The sequence below is a fragment of the Puma concolor genome, chromosome B2, assembly GCF_028749965.1.
Source record: "Puma concolor isolate L17-30 chromosome B2, mPumCon1.1.hap2, whole genome shotgun sequence".
In the NCBI taxonomy this organism is placed as follows: domain Eukaryota; kingdom Metazoa; phylum Chordata; class Mammalia; order Carnivora; family Felidae; genus Puma; species Puma concolor.
In genome coordinates this window covers 76,124,997-76,142,199 of record NC_141671.1, presented here as the reverse complement: position 1 = coordinate 76,142,199, position 17,203 = coordinate 76,124,997, and the positions used below count along the sequence as shown (strand labels likewise).

Below are 17,203 nucleotides of genomic sequence, written 5' to 3'. Positions count from 1 at the left end.
TAATTTTTCTTTGCATCCTTCCTAATAGTCTTAATTACATATTTAAAAAATATACTAAAGAAGATCTGGTTTTCACTAAAAGAGGTGAAGTTAAAAGATAACAGGAAGGCAGCTAGTTAAATTGCTATTAATTTTAAGACTATTTCTAGATAATCACTTTAAAAGAGAATCTTGGACCCTGAGCATTAGAAGGTAACGTGGAAATCAATTAGTCTAACAATCACTCTAGAATAAAAAGGGCCTAAGTACTTAGCCAAATTCAAATGTCTGGTTATTGCCTCACCTAGATAGAGAATGGACTTTACAAAAAAATTAACTTTATTTTTGAGAACTGACTTCTTTATCATAGACTTGTCAACTTTTTACTACGCCATGCTTCTTGACAGTATTAAGCAGCTTACATGTTTTAAAGGAATCTTCGAGAAATAACTGAGATGTTACAGAACACAGATCATCAATAGCCAAAAAATTATGGTCACTCATCTGAACACAGAGGTCTTTATTAATCTAAGCAATTTGCAAAGTGTGGTCCCTGAACTCCTGAGGATCTCTAAGACTCTTTCAGGGGGTCCACGAGGTAAAAACTATATTCATGACAATTCCAAAATGTTATCTGCCTTTTTTGATGTGTGGGCATTTGCTCTGATTATGCAATACTGAGTAAAACTGCCAGCATCTTAGCATGAAAAGAAGCAGTACAGCAGTGGCATCTACCGTACTTGTGGTCATGGTATTCTTTACTACCATATACTTCTAGTAAAATTAAAAACAAAAAAAAAGCCAGTTTCACTCAAGAACGTTGTTGATGAAGCAGAAGTTTGTTTTATTAAATATTAGTCCCTGAACACAAGTCTTTTAACACACGTCCTGTGTAATGAAATGGGGAGTATACACAAAACACTTCTGACATATACTGAAGTATATATGATGGATGTCTAGGGGCACATGGGTGGCTCAGTTGGTTGAGTGTCTGACTTTGGTTCAGGTCATGATCTCGTGGTCCCTGAGTTTGAGCCCCTTGTCAGGCTCTGTGCTGACAGCTCGGTGCCTGGAGCCTGCTTCAGATTTTGTGTCTCCCTCTCTGTCCCTCCCCCACTCACGCTCTGTCTCTCTCTCAAAAAAAAAAAAAAAAAATATGATGGATGTCTTGAGGAAAAACACTTGTGTGACTGTTTGCATTGTGAGCTGTACTATCGGCTTTTTTTTCATCAAATACCACTTTTGCCTGAAAGAGTGATTGATACAAACTATGATTACCAGGCTTGAACACGTGGCACATATTTTCTCAAAAATAAAGTGTCACTGCAACAAAACAATTCATATTCATCATTACAAATAATAAATTTAGAGCTTCTAAGAGAAAATCTGAATTTTTAAGATTTTTTGTTTTATTTTCTTAGAGAGAGAGGACAGGAGCAGGGGAGTAGCAGGAGAGAGAGAATCTTAAGTAGGCTCCACTCCCAGCACAGAACCCAAAATAGGGCTTGATTTCACGACCATGAAATCATGACCTGAGCTGAAATCAAGAGGTGGATGCTTAACTGACTCAGCCACCTAGGCACCCTAAAGATTTTATTTGTTAGTAGTCTCTACACCCAACTTGGTGCCCAAACTTCATTCCTGCCTCCCCCACCCCACCCTGCCCCGCCACTGAGGTCAAGACTCACATGCTCGACTGACTGATCCCACCAGGCACCCCGATTAAATCTGTTATTTGGCTTGAAACTGTATGTACTGAATTAAATTAAACTGGCTTGAAAGCTTCCCAATACCTAAAAAAATTTACTGATGAGATCAGTGGGGATAGTAAGAAATGTGATAGTTGTTACTGTGTTAACCTTCGAAAGATCTGCATAATTCGGCAACTAACATTTTCCAAATAACCAACCATGATGTTACAAAAGCATATTTGGGTAAAACATCCATTCAAGGGTAAGAAAGACCAGCAGGTTTTCATGAAACAGAACATGAAAAGTTTATTGATATGGTTTCAGATTCCATACCGCAACTAATTTTTTAAAAACTGCAGCTTATTGGGGCGCCTGGGTGGCGCAGTCGGTTAAGCGTCCGACTTCAGCCAGGTCACGATCTCGCGGTCCGTGAGTTCGAGCCCCGCGTCGGGCTCTGGGCTGATGGCTCAGAGCCTGGAGCCTGTTTCTGATTCTGTGTCTCCCTCTCTCTCTGCCCCTCCCCCGTTCATGCTCTGTCTCTCTCTGTCCCAAAAAAATAAACGTTAAAAAAAAAAAAAAAAAAAAAAAACCTGCAGCTTATTGAAAGGTGCTTGGGTGGCTCTGTTGATTAAGCATCTGAAACTTGATTTCAGCTCAGGTCATGATCTCTCATGGTTTCATGGGTTCAAGTCCCATGTTGGGCCCCACACTGACAGCACAGAGCCTCCTTGGGATTTTCTCTACCTCTCCCACTCATGTGTACGTGCTCTCTCTCTCAAAATATATAAACATTTTAAAAAACCACTACTTATTGAGTTATGGTGTAGTATCAAAGAAGAATATGCTGTTTTAACAACAACAACAACAAAAAGACTGCTGAAACACTCCTCTCTATTCCAATTACGTATCAGTGTGAGATCAGATATTTTTCATATACTTCAAATGAAAGAAAAAAAATCACAAATTGGATGCAAAAGCAGATATGAGCATTTTGTTCCCTACTAGAGCATACATTAAAGAAATCTGTGGAAAATTTCTACTCTATTCACTAATTATTTCAATGTGTTGGAAGAGCTACTTTCATAAAATGTTATCTATACTAACATAACTCTGTTACTGTTAGCTTTTAAGTAAATTAGTAAATATTTAAAAATCTGTCAGTTTTAATTTCTAGTATGATATAGATAAATCTAACCTCCATAAACAAAAGATTTTTTTTTAGGATCCTCAATATTTTTAGAGAGTAAAACAGGGTCCTAAAACCAAAGCATTTGAGAACTGCTGATCTAACATCAGATATGAAGATTACAGATACTGCTACAAAATCTTGAAAAGTACTAATGTCTCCCAATCTTATTTTGAGGAAAAAAAACTATTCTTAAGAAAGAAGTCACTACTTTTTCTTCTTTTTTTTTTTTTAAATTTATTTATTTGAAAGAGAGAAAGCGTGCATATGTGCAGGGCTGGAGGCAGGGGGACAGAGAGAGAGAGAGAGAGAGAGAGACAGAATCCCAAGCGGGCTCTGCACTGACAGCACAGAGCTCCATATGGGGCTCGATCTCAGGAACTGTGAGATCATGACTGGAGCTCAAACCAAGAGTTGGACACTCACTCAACCAACTGAGCCACCGAAGCGCCCTGGAAGTCACTTCTTGCTTACTGTTGACATCACCACTTATTTCTAATATTGAAAACAATTCTCACTTAAAGGTATAAATGTTAGAGATTAGGGTCAACTTTCCATGAAATAAGTAAAAAGAGTCTAATAACCTGTCAACTGCTGAAGCTCTTAACAGTAATCACTTATGGGACAAGGTAATAAAGGCTCTGTTAAGTTACAATTAAAATCAGTATTTGCTTAAAATTATATGCAAGATATGGAAAGAGGAAAATGGAGAACAAAGATGACAACTTCACCCATACTCTCAGATAATCTAAAAACGTGGTATGGTAATAGGTGGAAAATATTGGCTCTGGGTAGGGTACGTACTTAAACTTTAAACGTAGCTATTGTTTTTATAATACAAATTATAGAAGGGAAGGCTTGAGAAAATATTCTTGGCTAGGAGGGATACAGAGGTGGTAGAGTAAGAAAGTACTGAAGGAAACTCAGCTAAACAAAAGGTTGAGAAACACTGGTCTAATGAGATTACAAATTAAGTTCTTCCCAGTTTAAGTCTACCATGACTTAATCCCTCACATTTTATTGAGTCACCTAGCGTACACTGAAGGAGTAAAAAATGTTGAATGCCTGGAAGGGAAGAAAGACGGGGAAGGTTTAAGAGTAAAGGTCAATACATTTTTTTTTCAATAAAGATCCAGATAATAGACATTTTAAGCTTTTGAGCCATATACGTTATTTTCGCATATTCAAATCAAACTCATTATTACCTTGTGAGCTGTATGCCCACCCCTATACTGGTAAGTTCAGACTACACTGATGTCCCAGCAGGTGTTTCTGTGAAAAGTCAGAGACAGAATAAAGGCTTCTGGTTTAAGGACGGAACATTTAAAAAAATTGAAACTGAGTATAGTTTGTCTCCCAATTAGGGGCAATATAGGCAATGAAGTATAAAATTCTCCAATTATTAACAACTCAATTTCAAACTGAATAAAGTAATAAAGAAAAAGCTGAGTATGATAAATCATAATGAAAATCCACCAGTTTATCTACTAACCACAGCTCTGACAAAACTCCCAAACAATAGTCTTTTCTGCTAATGACTTTTTAGAAATAAAGTTTTCCAAGGTAGAAATTCTTCATATCTTATTACTTTTGTTGTACCATTCTGTATGTTCACATATTGGTGCTCATAACTTTTCAAAGTTTAGAGCTCCAAAGAATTTAGACCATTTCTTTAAAAATGAGAACATTGATTCAATTAAGTTCTACCAGTGAAACACTTCACTCATGATTTGTTAACTGCTCTCATTTGTAATAAAAGTACTAGAGAATGTCACAGTGACTGAATATTTGGCTTTCCAACAGCCAACACTGCTAACGTTCTAACATACATCACCAAATCGCCAAACCAAGAAAAGGTAACATCATGACAAAGATAACAGCTAGGTGAACCTAGGTCTCAGAGACCTGCCTCACTCAGAGTTAGCAATGATTATCTTTTGTTTTTCATAGGTTACAACTTTTTTAAAAGGTATGAAATTTTAAAATTTCAATTTCCATGTTCTTATCCAAATCAATAAACCCTTTTTTCCCCCAAATTCCCCAAAATTCCACTCCTTGAAAAAGGAATTTGCTTTTTATGTATTATACTTACAAATTTATAAAAGAATTCAACCTAAATTCTACTAAAAAAATAACTACATGAGGAATCTAGGATTTTCCAAAGAATTCCTTATGTTAATATCATTATTAATGTTGTTACCTGACTCATGTGGAAGGGAAAACAGAAGAGTATGAGGTCCAGTGTGCTTCTCTGTACAAGTACACTTGAGTCCTGCACGGAAGTACTTACTGCTTCTACCTGAAATAAAAGAGCCTTTAACATCTCTTGTCTGTTACATTGGGAAATATTTACTGTGCAAATAGAATGGTTCATTTTTTCCAATAACTAAAAGTTTGCTTCTCAGTTTCTTATCACTAATTAAATGTATTTATATTATTTTGAATAAATAGGTAAATATATTATGAGGGCTTAAAAAAAAATTAAGGCACACAAAAGAGTATACAGCAAAAAGTTCTCTCCCATATCTATCTCCCAACCGACTTCTTTTCTACAATGCAACCAGTATTATTGGTGTCTATTTTCTGAAATGTAAGTAAATAAAAACACACATGCATATATCCCAAACTTTGCTTTTCTCTTTTAACAATATATTTTGGAGATCTTTTCTTAACACTACATAAAGAGCTTCATTATTTTTTCATGGTCAAAGAGATACTCTATTTCATAGATGAATCCTAATTTTTTAATAGGCTCCTAATAATAGACACTAGTACTGTTGGTAAATATTTACTACTGTAAATAATGGTGCAATATATAATATACAGATGTACATTATAGGATAAATCCCTTAAAGTAGAATCTCTGGGTCTTGGGGATATGCATTTGCAACATGAATAGAATGCTTCCCATTAAGGTTATGTATATTTATATTCTCACCAGCTATGTGTGACAATTTCTGTTTTTTCATGTTTACTAATGCCTTTTTTTTTTTTTTTTAATTTTTGCCAATCTGATGTATGACAATTGGTATCCTGGTGTAAATTTTTATTTCTATTATAAGTAATAGAGCATCTTTTCATATGTTTATTTGTATTTCTATTAGGTAAATTATCTGTTCAAATACATTTTTCCACTTGATTGTTAACAGTTGCTTATTTATTTATAGTAGCTCCTTGAATAACAATGAAGTTAGTCCTTTGGCTGTGATATGTTACAAATAGTTTTTCAATTATGACATTTATTTTTTAAAGAAATAAAGTGACTTGTTTAAAATTTCCATTAACTCGTTAAAAGGAAATGTTAACAATACATTTAAAAATCTGCATCAAAATGGTATAGTCATTTTATAAAATTCATTCATAAAAGAATTCAACCTAAATTCTATTTAAAAAATAACTACATGAGGAATCTAGGAATTATATCTTAATAAAGCTGTTATTTAAAAAGGTTAACATACCTTTACAATATGAACCACTTAGGAATCCTATTCCTAAATACTTCCCCAGGAAATAAAAACATATTTCTACACAAACAACTGTACGCAACTGTTTATAGCAGCTTTATTCATTACTGCCCAAACCAGAAACAAATGTTAACTGGTGAATGAATAAACAAACTGTGGGACATTCATACAATACAATACTACACAGCAATGTAAAGGAACTAACTACTGATATATACAAACACATGGATGAATCTCAAATGTTATACAAAGTGAAAGAAACCAGACTTAATGGCTGATATTGTATGATTCCATCTATGTAATGTTCTAGAAAAAGCACAACTATAGAAACAGAAACCAGACCAGTGTTTGCAAGGGCCTGGGAACACAGGGTAAGAGAAGTAACCACAAAGGGGCACAGAAGAACTTTGTGGGGTGATATAAATGTTCTTTATCTTGATTAGTGTATTGATTACCTGACTGTAGGCATTTGTCAAAATTCATACAACTGTACACACAAGATGTTATTTTCAGTGTATGTTTATTACAGTTTAATAAATGTAACCAAAATCTGCATAAAAATCTCAGTCATTTCATAATCAGATGGGAGAAAAGTATGGGATGGTTAATCACAATTTTTAAAAAAACTTTTCAAAGTGCCTTTGAGGGTTTGTTGTTTACTCCTTGCTAGTTTTCAGAGATAGCACTACAGAGATAAAAGGTTTCCTTTTGTTCTTCATCTAGAAATTAAAAAGTTTAATCAATGTGATTTTTTTGGTACAATTTTTTACCATCTACTTTGGTACTAGAGATCTTCTTGCAAAATTCCCATACAGAATCTAAAACCCATCTTTCCCATAATGAAAGCTATGATTGAAGAGAAGGTTCGCGTGGGTATAATTAATGTGGCTATATTAACAGTGGTCTGATCAGTTAGCAAGATGGTAATAAGGACCATTTATTTGCTTGAATAACGGATGGAGATAACATATAACCTACAATTCTTTTTCCATGAAAAGAAATTTTTGAAGATTTTAAAAAGAATAATTAGTGACTAATTTTGTCTTTAAGTTTCCTTGATGAAAAGTGTAAGCTCCGTGAAAATAGGAACTTTGTTTGTGGCACGATTCTCAACATCTGTCTGTAATAGTGTGCCTGGCTCTTGAGAAGTATGTTAAATGAGCAACCACATATAGACCTACCATTAGCTCAATATCACTGCCAATTATATAAAGTTGATCTTCCATGGAAAGCTTTCTGTTCAAATGGGCGAGAACGTATGTGATTCCTGGTAAACGCACAGCAGGACTGGTGAGAAGACTCCCCCAGAGGGCACTGTAGAACGCAGACTGGTCCACTGCAGCAGCAACCTTCTCCAGCAAAGTGTTTGTTCTGAGGTACAAAACAGAGTGGCTTAAGAAGAGAAGCATTTAGGGGGCACCTGGGTGGCTCAGCTGGTTAAGCATCGAACTCTTGACTTCGGCTCAGGTCATGATCTCATGGTTTGTGAGATCCAGTCCCATGCCGGGCTTTGTGCTGATAGTGCAGAGCTGCTTGGCATTCTTTCTCTCCCTCTCTCTCTCTCTGCTCCTCCCCAACTTGTGTTCTCTCCCTTTCTCCCAGAAATAAACATTAAAAAAAAGAGAGAAGCATTTAGTTCCACAATGTTAAAAATAAATTCTTCTTTTCTGGAATGTATGAAAGCATTCACAGTATAGTTTACATGCTGTGCCCTGGAGACAAATGTGATAGACTGGGAGAAGCACATACTTTAGAGGACTGGATTTAAGTCCTGGCTCCCCCATTTACTAGCTGTAAGTTGGAGAAATCAGTTAATCATTCCTCAGTTTCCTGATCTGTAAAATGAAGACAATGACAACAAAAAGAACACCCCAAGTCCTATCTACATTAGTGGGTTGTTAAACACCATATCCATTCATATTTATTTTTAATTTTTATTTATGTTTGATTTTTATTTATTTTTAATTTAATTTTATTTCATTTTATCTTATTTGAGAGAGAGAAAGAGAGAATCTTAAGCAGGCTCCATGCTTAGTACAGAGCCTGACATGGTGCTCAATCCCATGACCCTGGGTGGGATCATGACCTGAGCCGAAATCAAGGGTCAGATGCTCAGACTGAGCCACGCAGGCATCCCAGACCACCATATACATTTTAGTTAACAGTAATCCTGTAGCAGAAAATATTTTCTCTTGGATTTCTATGAAATTCTTAAAGGACACTTTCCAAATGTTTCCTTTTCTTTGAAATCATATTATGCAACTCATAATAACTTTAAGAGTGTCTTGGGGATTCTAGCAGGGGAATGTAGCTACTCATATATCCTTGACCAAAGAACAGTACTCCTCTATCCGGGAAGGTCATCCCTTTCAACTAAGCACACAGCTTTGGGAGGGGCACACATGGAGTGGTGAGGGAAGAGGGAGACACCTGCTTAGCGAGCCAGGTCAGCTAAATCAACCCTGGCGATCAAATCAATGGGGTGACAGATATCACAGCCAAATCGCCCTCACATCTTATAATTTACAAAACTTTAATGAATTATACCTATAACAAAATCAAAGATATATTATTGCTTTATTAAGGACTGCATTCAAAAATTACTTATGATTAGTTTCAAATATAGAATAATGTAATACATAAAAACTTATTACACTGTAGTAGAGTCAGAATCAAAAGAATCTGATGATGCGTTCTACTGTTTACTTGCTCTGTGACTTACCTAACACTGTACTCCTTTCTGGCCTTAATATATCTATAGATTAAAAGAACACATTTATCAATCCCTTTATTATACTTTGTGTTGAAAAGCTACTAAAACATAATGCTATGGTCTGAATGTCTCCTCAAAAGGTCATATTAAAACCCTATCCTCCCAAAATGATGGCATCAGGAGAAGTGGAGCCTTCGGGAGATGCCTAAGTCATGAGTTCTTATGAAAGAAATCCCACAGAACTCTGTAGCCCCTTCCACTATGTGAGGACACCAGCTACGAACCAGGGAGAGGGCCTCTCCAGAATATGACCATGCCGGTACTCAGATAATGACTTCTAGTCTTTAGAACTCGGACAAATAAATTTGCTGTTCATTAGCTACCCAATCTGTGGAATTTTGTTACAGCAGCTCAAACTGACTAAAACACATTAACAAGACAAAACACAGACTATAGTCCTAAAAATCATTATTCACTGTTATATTTTTAATTGCAACTAGCAAACTTAAGTGCTTCCCTTAGAATACAATTTAAAATTTAAAATAAAATGGACTTATACACTAAATAAACTAAATAAACTAAATAAAACATATGTTTCTAAAACTGTAAGCAAGTAAGTAAAGTTAACAAAAGAAAATGATAAATTTTGAGGACCAAAATTATATTTTCTCAAAGTAGCTCAGGAGCGTCATCTAGTATTTTCAGGGTTAGAGTCTGACTATATTACAGAAACATATAAACCACCATAAAATAGAGTAACTGGTGAGTGCGCTAGAATAAATTAAATTTAAGTCATTAAGTGTACTCATAAAATTAAGTTTGGCCTTTTTTATGTTTGCTACCTCAACTCATAATTTCCTTTTTGGTGAGAACATCAGTAACAAGCTATTAAAGATAGTTAACACCATCATGTGCTGTCTACAACTATAAACTTCCTAAGAAATAATAGGCTCCAAGATGCATTAATTCATTTTCTTTGAAAAATTAAAATATCAAGAGCATCATGTCAACAGCCAGTAAAACATCACTGTACTTGGTGTTAGGCTCTTTTCCATCACTAAGAATTTAAAAACTGTTGGCACATGGTTCTATTTCCCATTCTTTTATTAATTTAAATTCTTATATACTGTATTATTTTAAATTATGGGTCACAATTTTTTGAGCGACTTACATGTGCTAGGAACTGGATTGATTTCATTATTATAATAACAGAATGAAATAAGTGTTATGTGTGCTTTATAGATGAGGAAACATAAAAAACTTCAGACCATGTTAAAAAAACTTTCTTTTTAGCTAGGATTTGAACCCAGTCATCTATCTCCCAAGTCTGTGCTCTTAGCTATATTTTCAGTGCAATACACAAACTAGATATATTACAATAATTATTTTTTGCTACAGAAATCTTCACGTGATATATTCAAGGGTCTAGAATAATTAATTTTTGTGATGTTAAAACATTATCGATCCAAGGATACTTGGTGACAAATCCAGGCCTTTGATCACTTAGTGGCAACAACAGTAGCACCATTTCACCTCTCGTAGTACTCCGATCCTTCTTCTAAGCCAGGCAGAATACCAGTTAGCAATCCTTGTAGACCAGGCTTCAGTGTTTTACCCAAAGGCAGGTAATATATCTCATACAAACTTAGCAATGTTGGTTTCACAGACATGGCAGCATTTGCAAGAAGAGGAAATAATCCAGAACTGTTTAAAAACATAGAAATAAATGGGGGTAAGGAGAAGCACATTAACTACAAAATATTAATTCATATGCACATATGATGAGGGAGAGTGGGGCAAGCTGAGGGCAAAATACAGGCTGGCAGACCCTTTCCCCCAGGTAGAATATGTGTGATATTCCTTGAACACTCCTGGCTACCCAAGAACAAAGGAAAGGGTGCTTGCCATGGTGATGTGGGAAACTAAGGCTAATGAAACATTAAATCCCCTTATTGCCTACAGCCCATTGACAAATCCATGAAACAGGCAGTGTGACTTCTCTCTAGGAGCTCAGTTTTGCTTTGCTAGGGGCAAAAGAGAATCTTAGCTTAACATTAACCCAACCTTGAGGATCCTGTAAGCCTACTTTAACATATAAAAATCCCTCAGGAGCACCTGGGTGGCTCAGTTGGTTAAGTGTCCCACTTTGGCTCAGGTCATGATCTCATGGTTCATGAGTTCGGGCCCCACGTCGGGCTCTGTGCTGACAGCTCAGAGCCTGGAGCCTGCTTTGGATTCTGTGTCTCCCTCTCTTTCTGTTCCTCCCCTGCTCACTCTGTCTCTCTCTCTCTCTCTCAAAAAGAAATAAACATCAAAAAATTTAAAAAAAAATTCCTTTGGAAACTTCCTTTATCTCAACTGCCCCAAGATATGTGCTCGCAATCATACTCCAAGCTTATGGCCTCCTGATATCCATCTGAAGGGTCTCATGACTGACATTTTATTAAATGGTAATAAATGGCATTTCCCTAGCAAAAGCTAGCCCCTCAAGGTCCTGGAGACCTTGCATCCAAAATACCTTCGAGACTTACTCTATCCCTGACCTCCTCCCAACCTGAAGGTATATAATCAGTTACCCATCATGACCCCAGTGCAGCTCTTCCTGCACATGGGTCCCGTCCCCATGCTTTAATAAAATCGTCTTTTTGCACCAAAGATGTCTTTAAGAATTCTTTCTTGGCTGTCGGCTCTGGACCACGCCACCATCACCCCAAAGTTTCATCACCTACATATGTATATAAACCTTAATTTATATTTTGATGAAATAATAAGTTATACCGATTGGCTCAAAATGATATCCTGCATATTGATGACTTCTACTTCCATTAAACCCAGATTTCTCACCTAAGTTTCAGACTCAAAAGCCAGTGGCTAGCTAGCTAGCTATTTCACAGTCTTCAAATGTCACAATTTTAAAATATGGCATCACCATCTGTCTGGGTGACCAAAAAGCTATAAATTTAAAAGTGATCCTTTACCCTTTAAAAAAAAAAAAAATCTTCTCTAACTTATAATCAATCACCAAGTTTTCTCTCCAAGTCACTCTTCTAGATATTTTTTAAATACTGTAAATTATCTCCATCTCTACCACACTTTTTCTTAGAAGACACCATCATTATATACAGCTCAGTCATCATGACTTACCAAGTACTGCTTCAGTACTGCCCTGAAGCAGCTGTCCTCAGTAAAACTTTTCATTGGCTTCCTGTTGCCTTTAGGATACAGTCTAGTTTAACACAGTTTTAACATTTTGCTACTCCATATCTCTGTACAGCTCACATAAACTCACCCATTTTACTCCTGCACCCTCTGCTCCAGCTATACTGAAGAATTCCTTTCAGGTTTGTTTAAAATCCTTCCATGCTCTTTTTAGCATCCAGGCCTTTCCACAAGCTGTTCTGACAGGTTCAATTACTGTTCCCTTACTTCTATCCTTTTTGTTGACTCCTAGACTTTCAGGAATTAGCCTAAGCCATTCCCTGGAGGAGAATGTCTCTTAATTAGACTAGGTTAGGCTCCCTATTTTATATTCCCATAGTACCCAATACTTATTTATTCTAGTAAGTAATTCTGTTTTTATTAATTCTAATAAGTAATTCCGTAAATATCAGAAAGCAAGGTACCATGACTATCTTTCTGTTTCTGTATCCTAAGTCCCTAGCACCAAGTCCTCTTGTACTTAGTGACTGCTTAACAAATGAATTAAGAATCTCTTGCTCCTAGTTTGTACAGTAAATAGAGGTCATCAAGAGAGAACTCCCTGAGTTTCCCACATTCCTGCCTCCAATTTTAGGCAGTCTGATTTAAATTTATAGTTGAAGCCTCCTCAAAGCTACCTTCCTCCATAAACTGCAGCACCCAATGCCGGCCTTTGCCAGAATCCTGCTTCATCCATTTTCCTTTTCACACTTCTAACTTCTTTCTCTTTTTTAAAATATTTTATTTTTTAAGTAATCTCTACACCCAACACGGCACTCAAACTGACAACCCAGAGATCAAGAGTTGCATACTATGAGCTAACCAGGTGCCCCCTTTCTGATAACTTCTATCTATCTTCTTCCACTTACATCTTTGCCTTTCAACACAATTGTGGTTATCTGTGAGTCTAAAAAGAGAATAAATTACAACAACAAAATCCCAAATCCTTTATCTTCACTGAATTCTGGCTTGAACCATTTCAATTAAAAAAAAAAAAAAAGTATGCATTTTCCCCTATTTATCACCTGTCATCTGATCTTCGATCAGGATACTTCTACCCCCTCTAATGAAACTATTCTCATTATCATCAGCAACGTCTATTAACTGCCAGATCCTATGCTCTATTTTCAGCCCTTTTACTATTTGCTTTGCCTGTAATATTTGATACTGTCACCCACAACTTTCTGTTGAAACTCTCTTCCCTTTTGGCTTCCACGTTAGCTATTTCCTGCTACATTTTCTATCTCTGACTCTTGTTCCCCTTCACTGACTAAATATTCACAGAATGGTCCTCCTTTTCCTTCCTTCTTATTTACAATGTACCTGGGTGATCTCAATTATTCTCATGGCTTCAACTGCCACCTAAATGATCACCGCTCTAAAATCTCTCTCCAGCCTGAGGTCCAAATTTGTTTTACCAAAATTTTACATACTTTACTTTACATACACATTTAAGACTTTGTGGTACTCAAACTGCACATCTAGCCTTCTTAGTAACACGACCATATACAGTATCATGTTTAAAAAAATAAGCCCAAAGAGGCAAGATGATTTTTTATCAAAATATAGTTTATACAAGTTTACAAAGTCTTTGTATGTAATTATGCTAAACCATAAACCTTGAGATTAAAGAAATTACTTAATGAAAAATAAAAAGTCCAACATTAATATAAACTTTAGTTTTTAAATTAGGTATGCTTTTAACAACTATAGAATAGCAATATAATTTTACTCCATAATGTGTATGTGAGAATGTCTGCCATATTTAGAAATGGTTTTCTAGAAGTGGTATTCTAGAGATAATTTACTATTTTTACATAACATACCAGTGACAAAATCAGATATACTGTAATTTATTTTTTATTTTTTTTAATGTTTATTTTTGAGAGAGAGAGAGAGAGAGGGAGAGAGAGAGATACCAGAGCATAAACAGGGAAGAGGCAGAGAGAGAGGGAGACACAGATTTGTAGCAGGCTCCAGGCTCTCAGCTGTCAGCACAGACTCTGACTCAGGGCTCGAACCCACTGTCTGTGAGATAATGACCTGAGCTGAAGTCAGACACTCAACCGACTGAGTCACCCAGATCCTCCAGATATACTGCAATTTTGTAAAATAGCTATGTTTCTTAAGGTAAAATTTGTGTTATTTTAAAGTTGAAAAAGTAGCAGGCATGAATTATAAAAGAAAAATATTGCATTAAGGAAGGAAAATCCAGGGGCGCCTGGGTGGCTCAGTTGGTTAAGCATCCGACTTCAGCTCAGGTCATGATCTCACAGTCCGTGAGTTCGAGCCCTGCGTCGGGCTCTGTGCAACAGCTTGGAGCCTGGAGCCTGCTTCAGATTCTGTGTCTCCCTCTCTCTCTGCCCCTCCCCTGCTCATGCTCTGTCTCTCTCTGTCTCAAAAATAAATAAAAACATTTAAAAAAATTAAAAATTTAAAAATTTTAAAAAAAAAGAAAAGAAAGGAAAATCTATCAGTTAATAGAGAATTACACACATTGATTCAGCAATTCTCAGCTTTTCTTTTTAAGCGCTTTCTCTTTGGAATGTAGTATTTATTACTATTAAAAACCTGTTACTGACTTTAGATGGTATTTTTAAGACATCCATGCAGAATTTAAAGATAAAACATATATGCACAGTAAAGCAAATCAGCAAAGCTAAAAGTTTGCATTAAAAAAAAAACTAAAGTGATAAACCCATGACAAGACTGACCAAAGTAAAAAAAAAAAAAAAAAGAAACGAGGTCTGAGTTACCAATGTCAACACTGAAAGAGGAAAACCAGATATATACATGCAAAAGAATGAAACTAGATCCCTATCCTATGCCACACACAAAAGTTAACTTGAATTAGGGACTTAAATATAAGGCCAGAAACTATAAAATTCTTAGAAGGAAACATAGGGGGAAAGCTCCTTGATATTGGTCTTAGAAATGATATTTTGGATATGAAACCTAAAGCACAAGCAAAAAAAGCAAAAATAAACAACGAGGACTACATCAAATGAAAAAGCTACTGCACAGTAAAAGATGATCAATAAAACAAAAAGTCAATCCATCGAATGAGAAAATATTTGTAAACCACATATCTAATAAAGAATTAACATCCAAAATTAATATAAGGGACTCACATAACTGGATAGCAAAAACACCTCCAATAATCAAATTAAAAAATGGGCAAAGGACCCGAACATTTTTCTAAAGAAGATACTGGAATGCCCAATAGGCACATGAAAATGTGCTCAAGATCATTAATCATCAGGGAAAAAGAAGTCAAAACCACAATGGGGTACCATCTTACAACTGTTAGACTATTATCAAAAGACAAGAAATAACAAATGCTGGAGAAGAAGTGGAGAAAATAGAATCACTGTACACTGTGGGGAGGGAATGTAAACTGGTACAGCAATTATGGACAATAATATGGAGGTCCTTCAAAAAATTGAAAATAGAACTACAATATGATCGGGAAATCCCACTTTTGGCTATATGTCTGAAGGGAGTGAAATCAGGATCTTGAAGAGATATCTGCATTCCCATGTTCACTGCAGCATTATTTCCAATAGCAAGACATGGAAACTTGTGTCCACTGACAGATGAATGGATAAAGTGTCACACATGATTATGCACGTGCACACGCTCATGTACACACACGCGCACATTCTCTCTCTCTCTCTCTCTGGAGTATAATTAATCATGGAAAAAAACAAATCCTGCCATTTGTGACAATATGGATGGATCTCTAGGGCATTATGCTAAGTGAAATAAGTCATACAGAGAAAGACAAATGCTGTATGGTCTCACTTAAATGTGGAATCTAAGAAAATCAAACTCATAAAAACAGAGAAGAGAATGGTGGTTGCCTAGCAGGTGAGGGGAGGAGAAATGAGTGAAGGTGGTCAAAGGTACAAGCTTCTAGTTATAAATAAGTTACAGGGATGTAATGTACAGATTGTGACTAGGGTTAACAATACTGTATTTGAAAGTCGCTAAAAGAGAATAGACCTTAAAAGTTCTCGTCATAAGAAAAAAAATCACAACTGAGGTTATGATGGATGTGTTAACTAAATTTATGGTAATCATTTCACAGTATATACATATATCAAATAATATGTTGTATACCTTAAACTTAGTGTTGTAGTCAATTATATCTCAATAAGGTTAAGAAAAAATTTTACATCTATATGAAAAGAGAGAGAGAGAGAATGAACTAGTGACCTGGAAGCTAGGTAAGAGGAAAGTACCCTGAATGCAGCACAGACAAGATGTTTAAAAACAAGGAAGAGAGGATCAGAAATGGGAAAGTCAGAGTGAGAAGATCTAACACATGCTTACTCATAGTTCCAAAAAGGGGAGACAGAATAGATGGAATCAAGGCAATTTTAAGAGTTTCAGAATTGATAAAAGTCACTGATTCATAGATTTAAAAATCCCAATGAATCCCAACTGGGATAAACACAGATACCTCCCTCTAAATACATCACAGTAAAACCACTGAGTACTAATGATGAAGATGAAGAAAGTCTCTTATAGATAGGATAACTAGTCAAGTCTTCTCTGGGGATCTGGTATTTAAACAGTGATTTGGATTCGAGCACTACAGAGTGAGGGGAAAAAGAAAAAAATGAGGAACAATAAACAAAGAGACCTGTGTTACAGAATGGAGTAAATTGGGTAGAAAGTGGCAGGAGCTGGAGGTAATTGACAGGGGCAGGGCCAAAATATATAAAACTTTAGAAACATAGTAAGGGCTTTGATTTTGACTTTAAGTAACAGGAAGAAGTCAATGGAGGTTTTTAGCAGGGGAATGACATCTATTAAATGTATTAAAAAGTTTACTCTGGTACTGTATGGAGAAAAGGGTATAAAAGGGTAAGAACGAGATATTATGTGAATGTTAGAAGGCCAGTGACAAAGACCAAGCTAGAGATAAAGCTTACTTAGAATAGACGCTGCCAGTGAGGGTGGAAAT

General features: G+C 35.9%; 1 protein-coding gene across 12 annotated transcripts in view; it reads right to left on the bottom strand.

The window, feature by feature from the left end:
• DOP1A (DOP1 leucine zipper like protein A) overlaps positions 1 to 17,203 on the bottom strand; it is a 112,105-nt gene that overhangs the window by 57,032 nt on the left and 37,870 nt on the right. For 11 of the 12 annotated variants that reach the window (XR_015251363.1, XM_086707308.1, XM_025925345.2 and 8 more), the window contains 3 exons: positions 10,567 to 10,737; positions 7,502 to 7,691; positions 5,057 to 5,155 (listed from right to left, as the gene is read on the bottom strand). Coding sequence is in view for 10 of the 12 variants with exons in the window: in XM_086707308.1 (XP_086563434.1) it covers positions 5,057 to 5,155; positions 7,502 to 7,691; positions 10,567 to 10,737 (460 nt within the window). In the remaining 2 variants the exon portion in view is untranslated. Of the gene's footprint in view, positions 1 to 4,061; positions 4,129 to 5,056; positions 5,156 to 7,501; positions 7,692 to 10,566; positions 10,738 to 17,203 lie in introns of those variants that run through there. The other variant, XM_086707318.1, reaches the window with a different exon arrangement.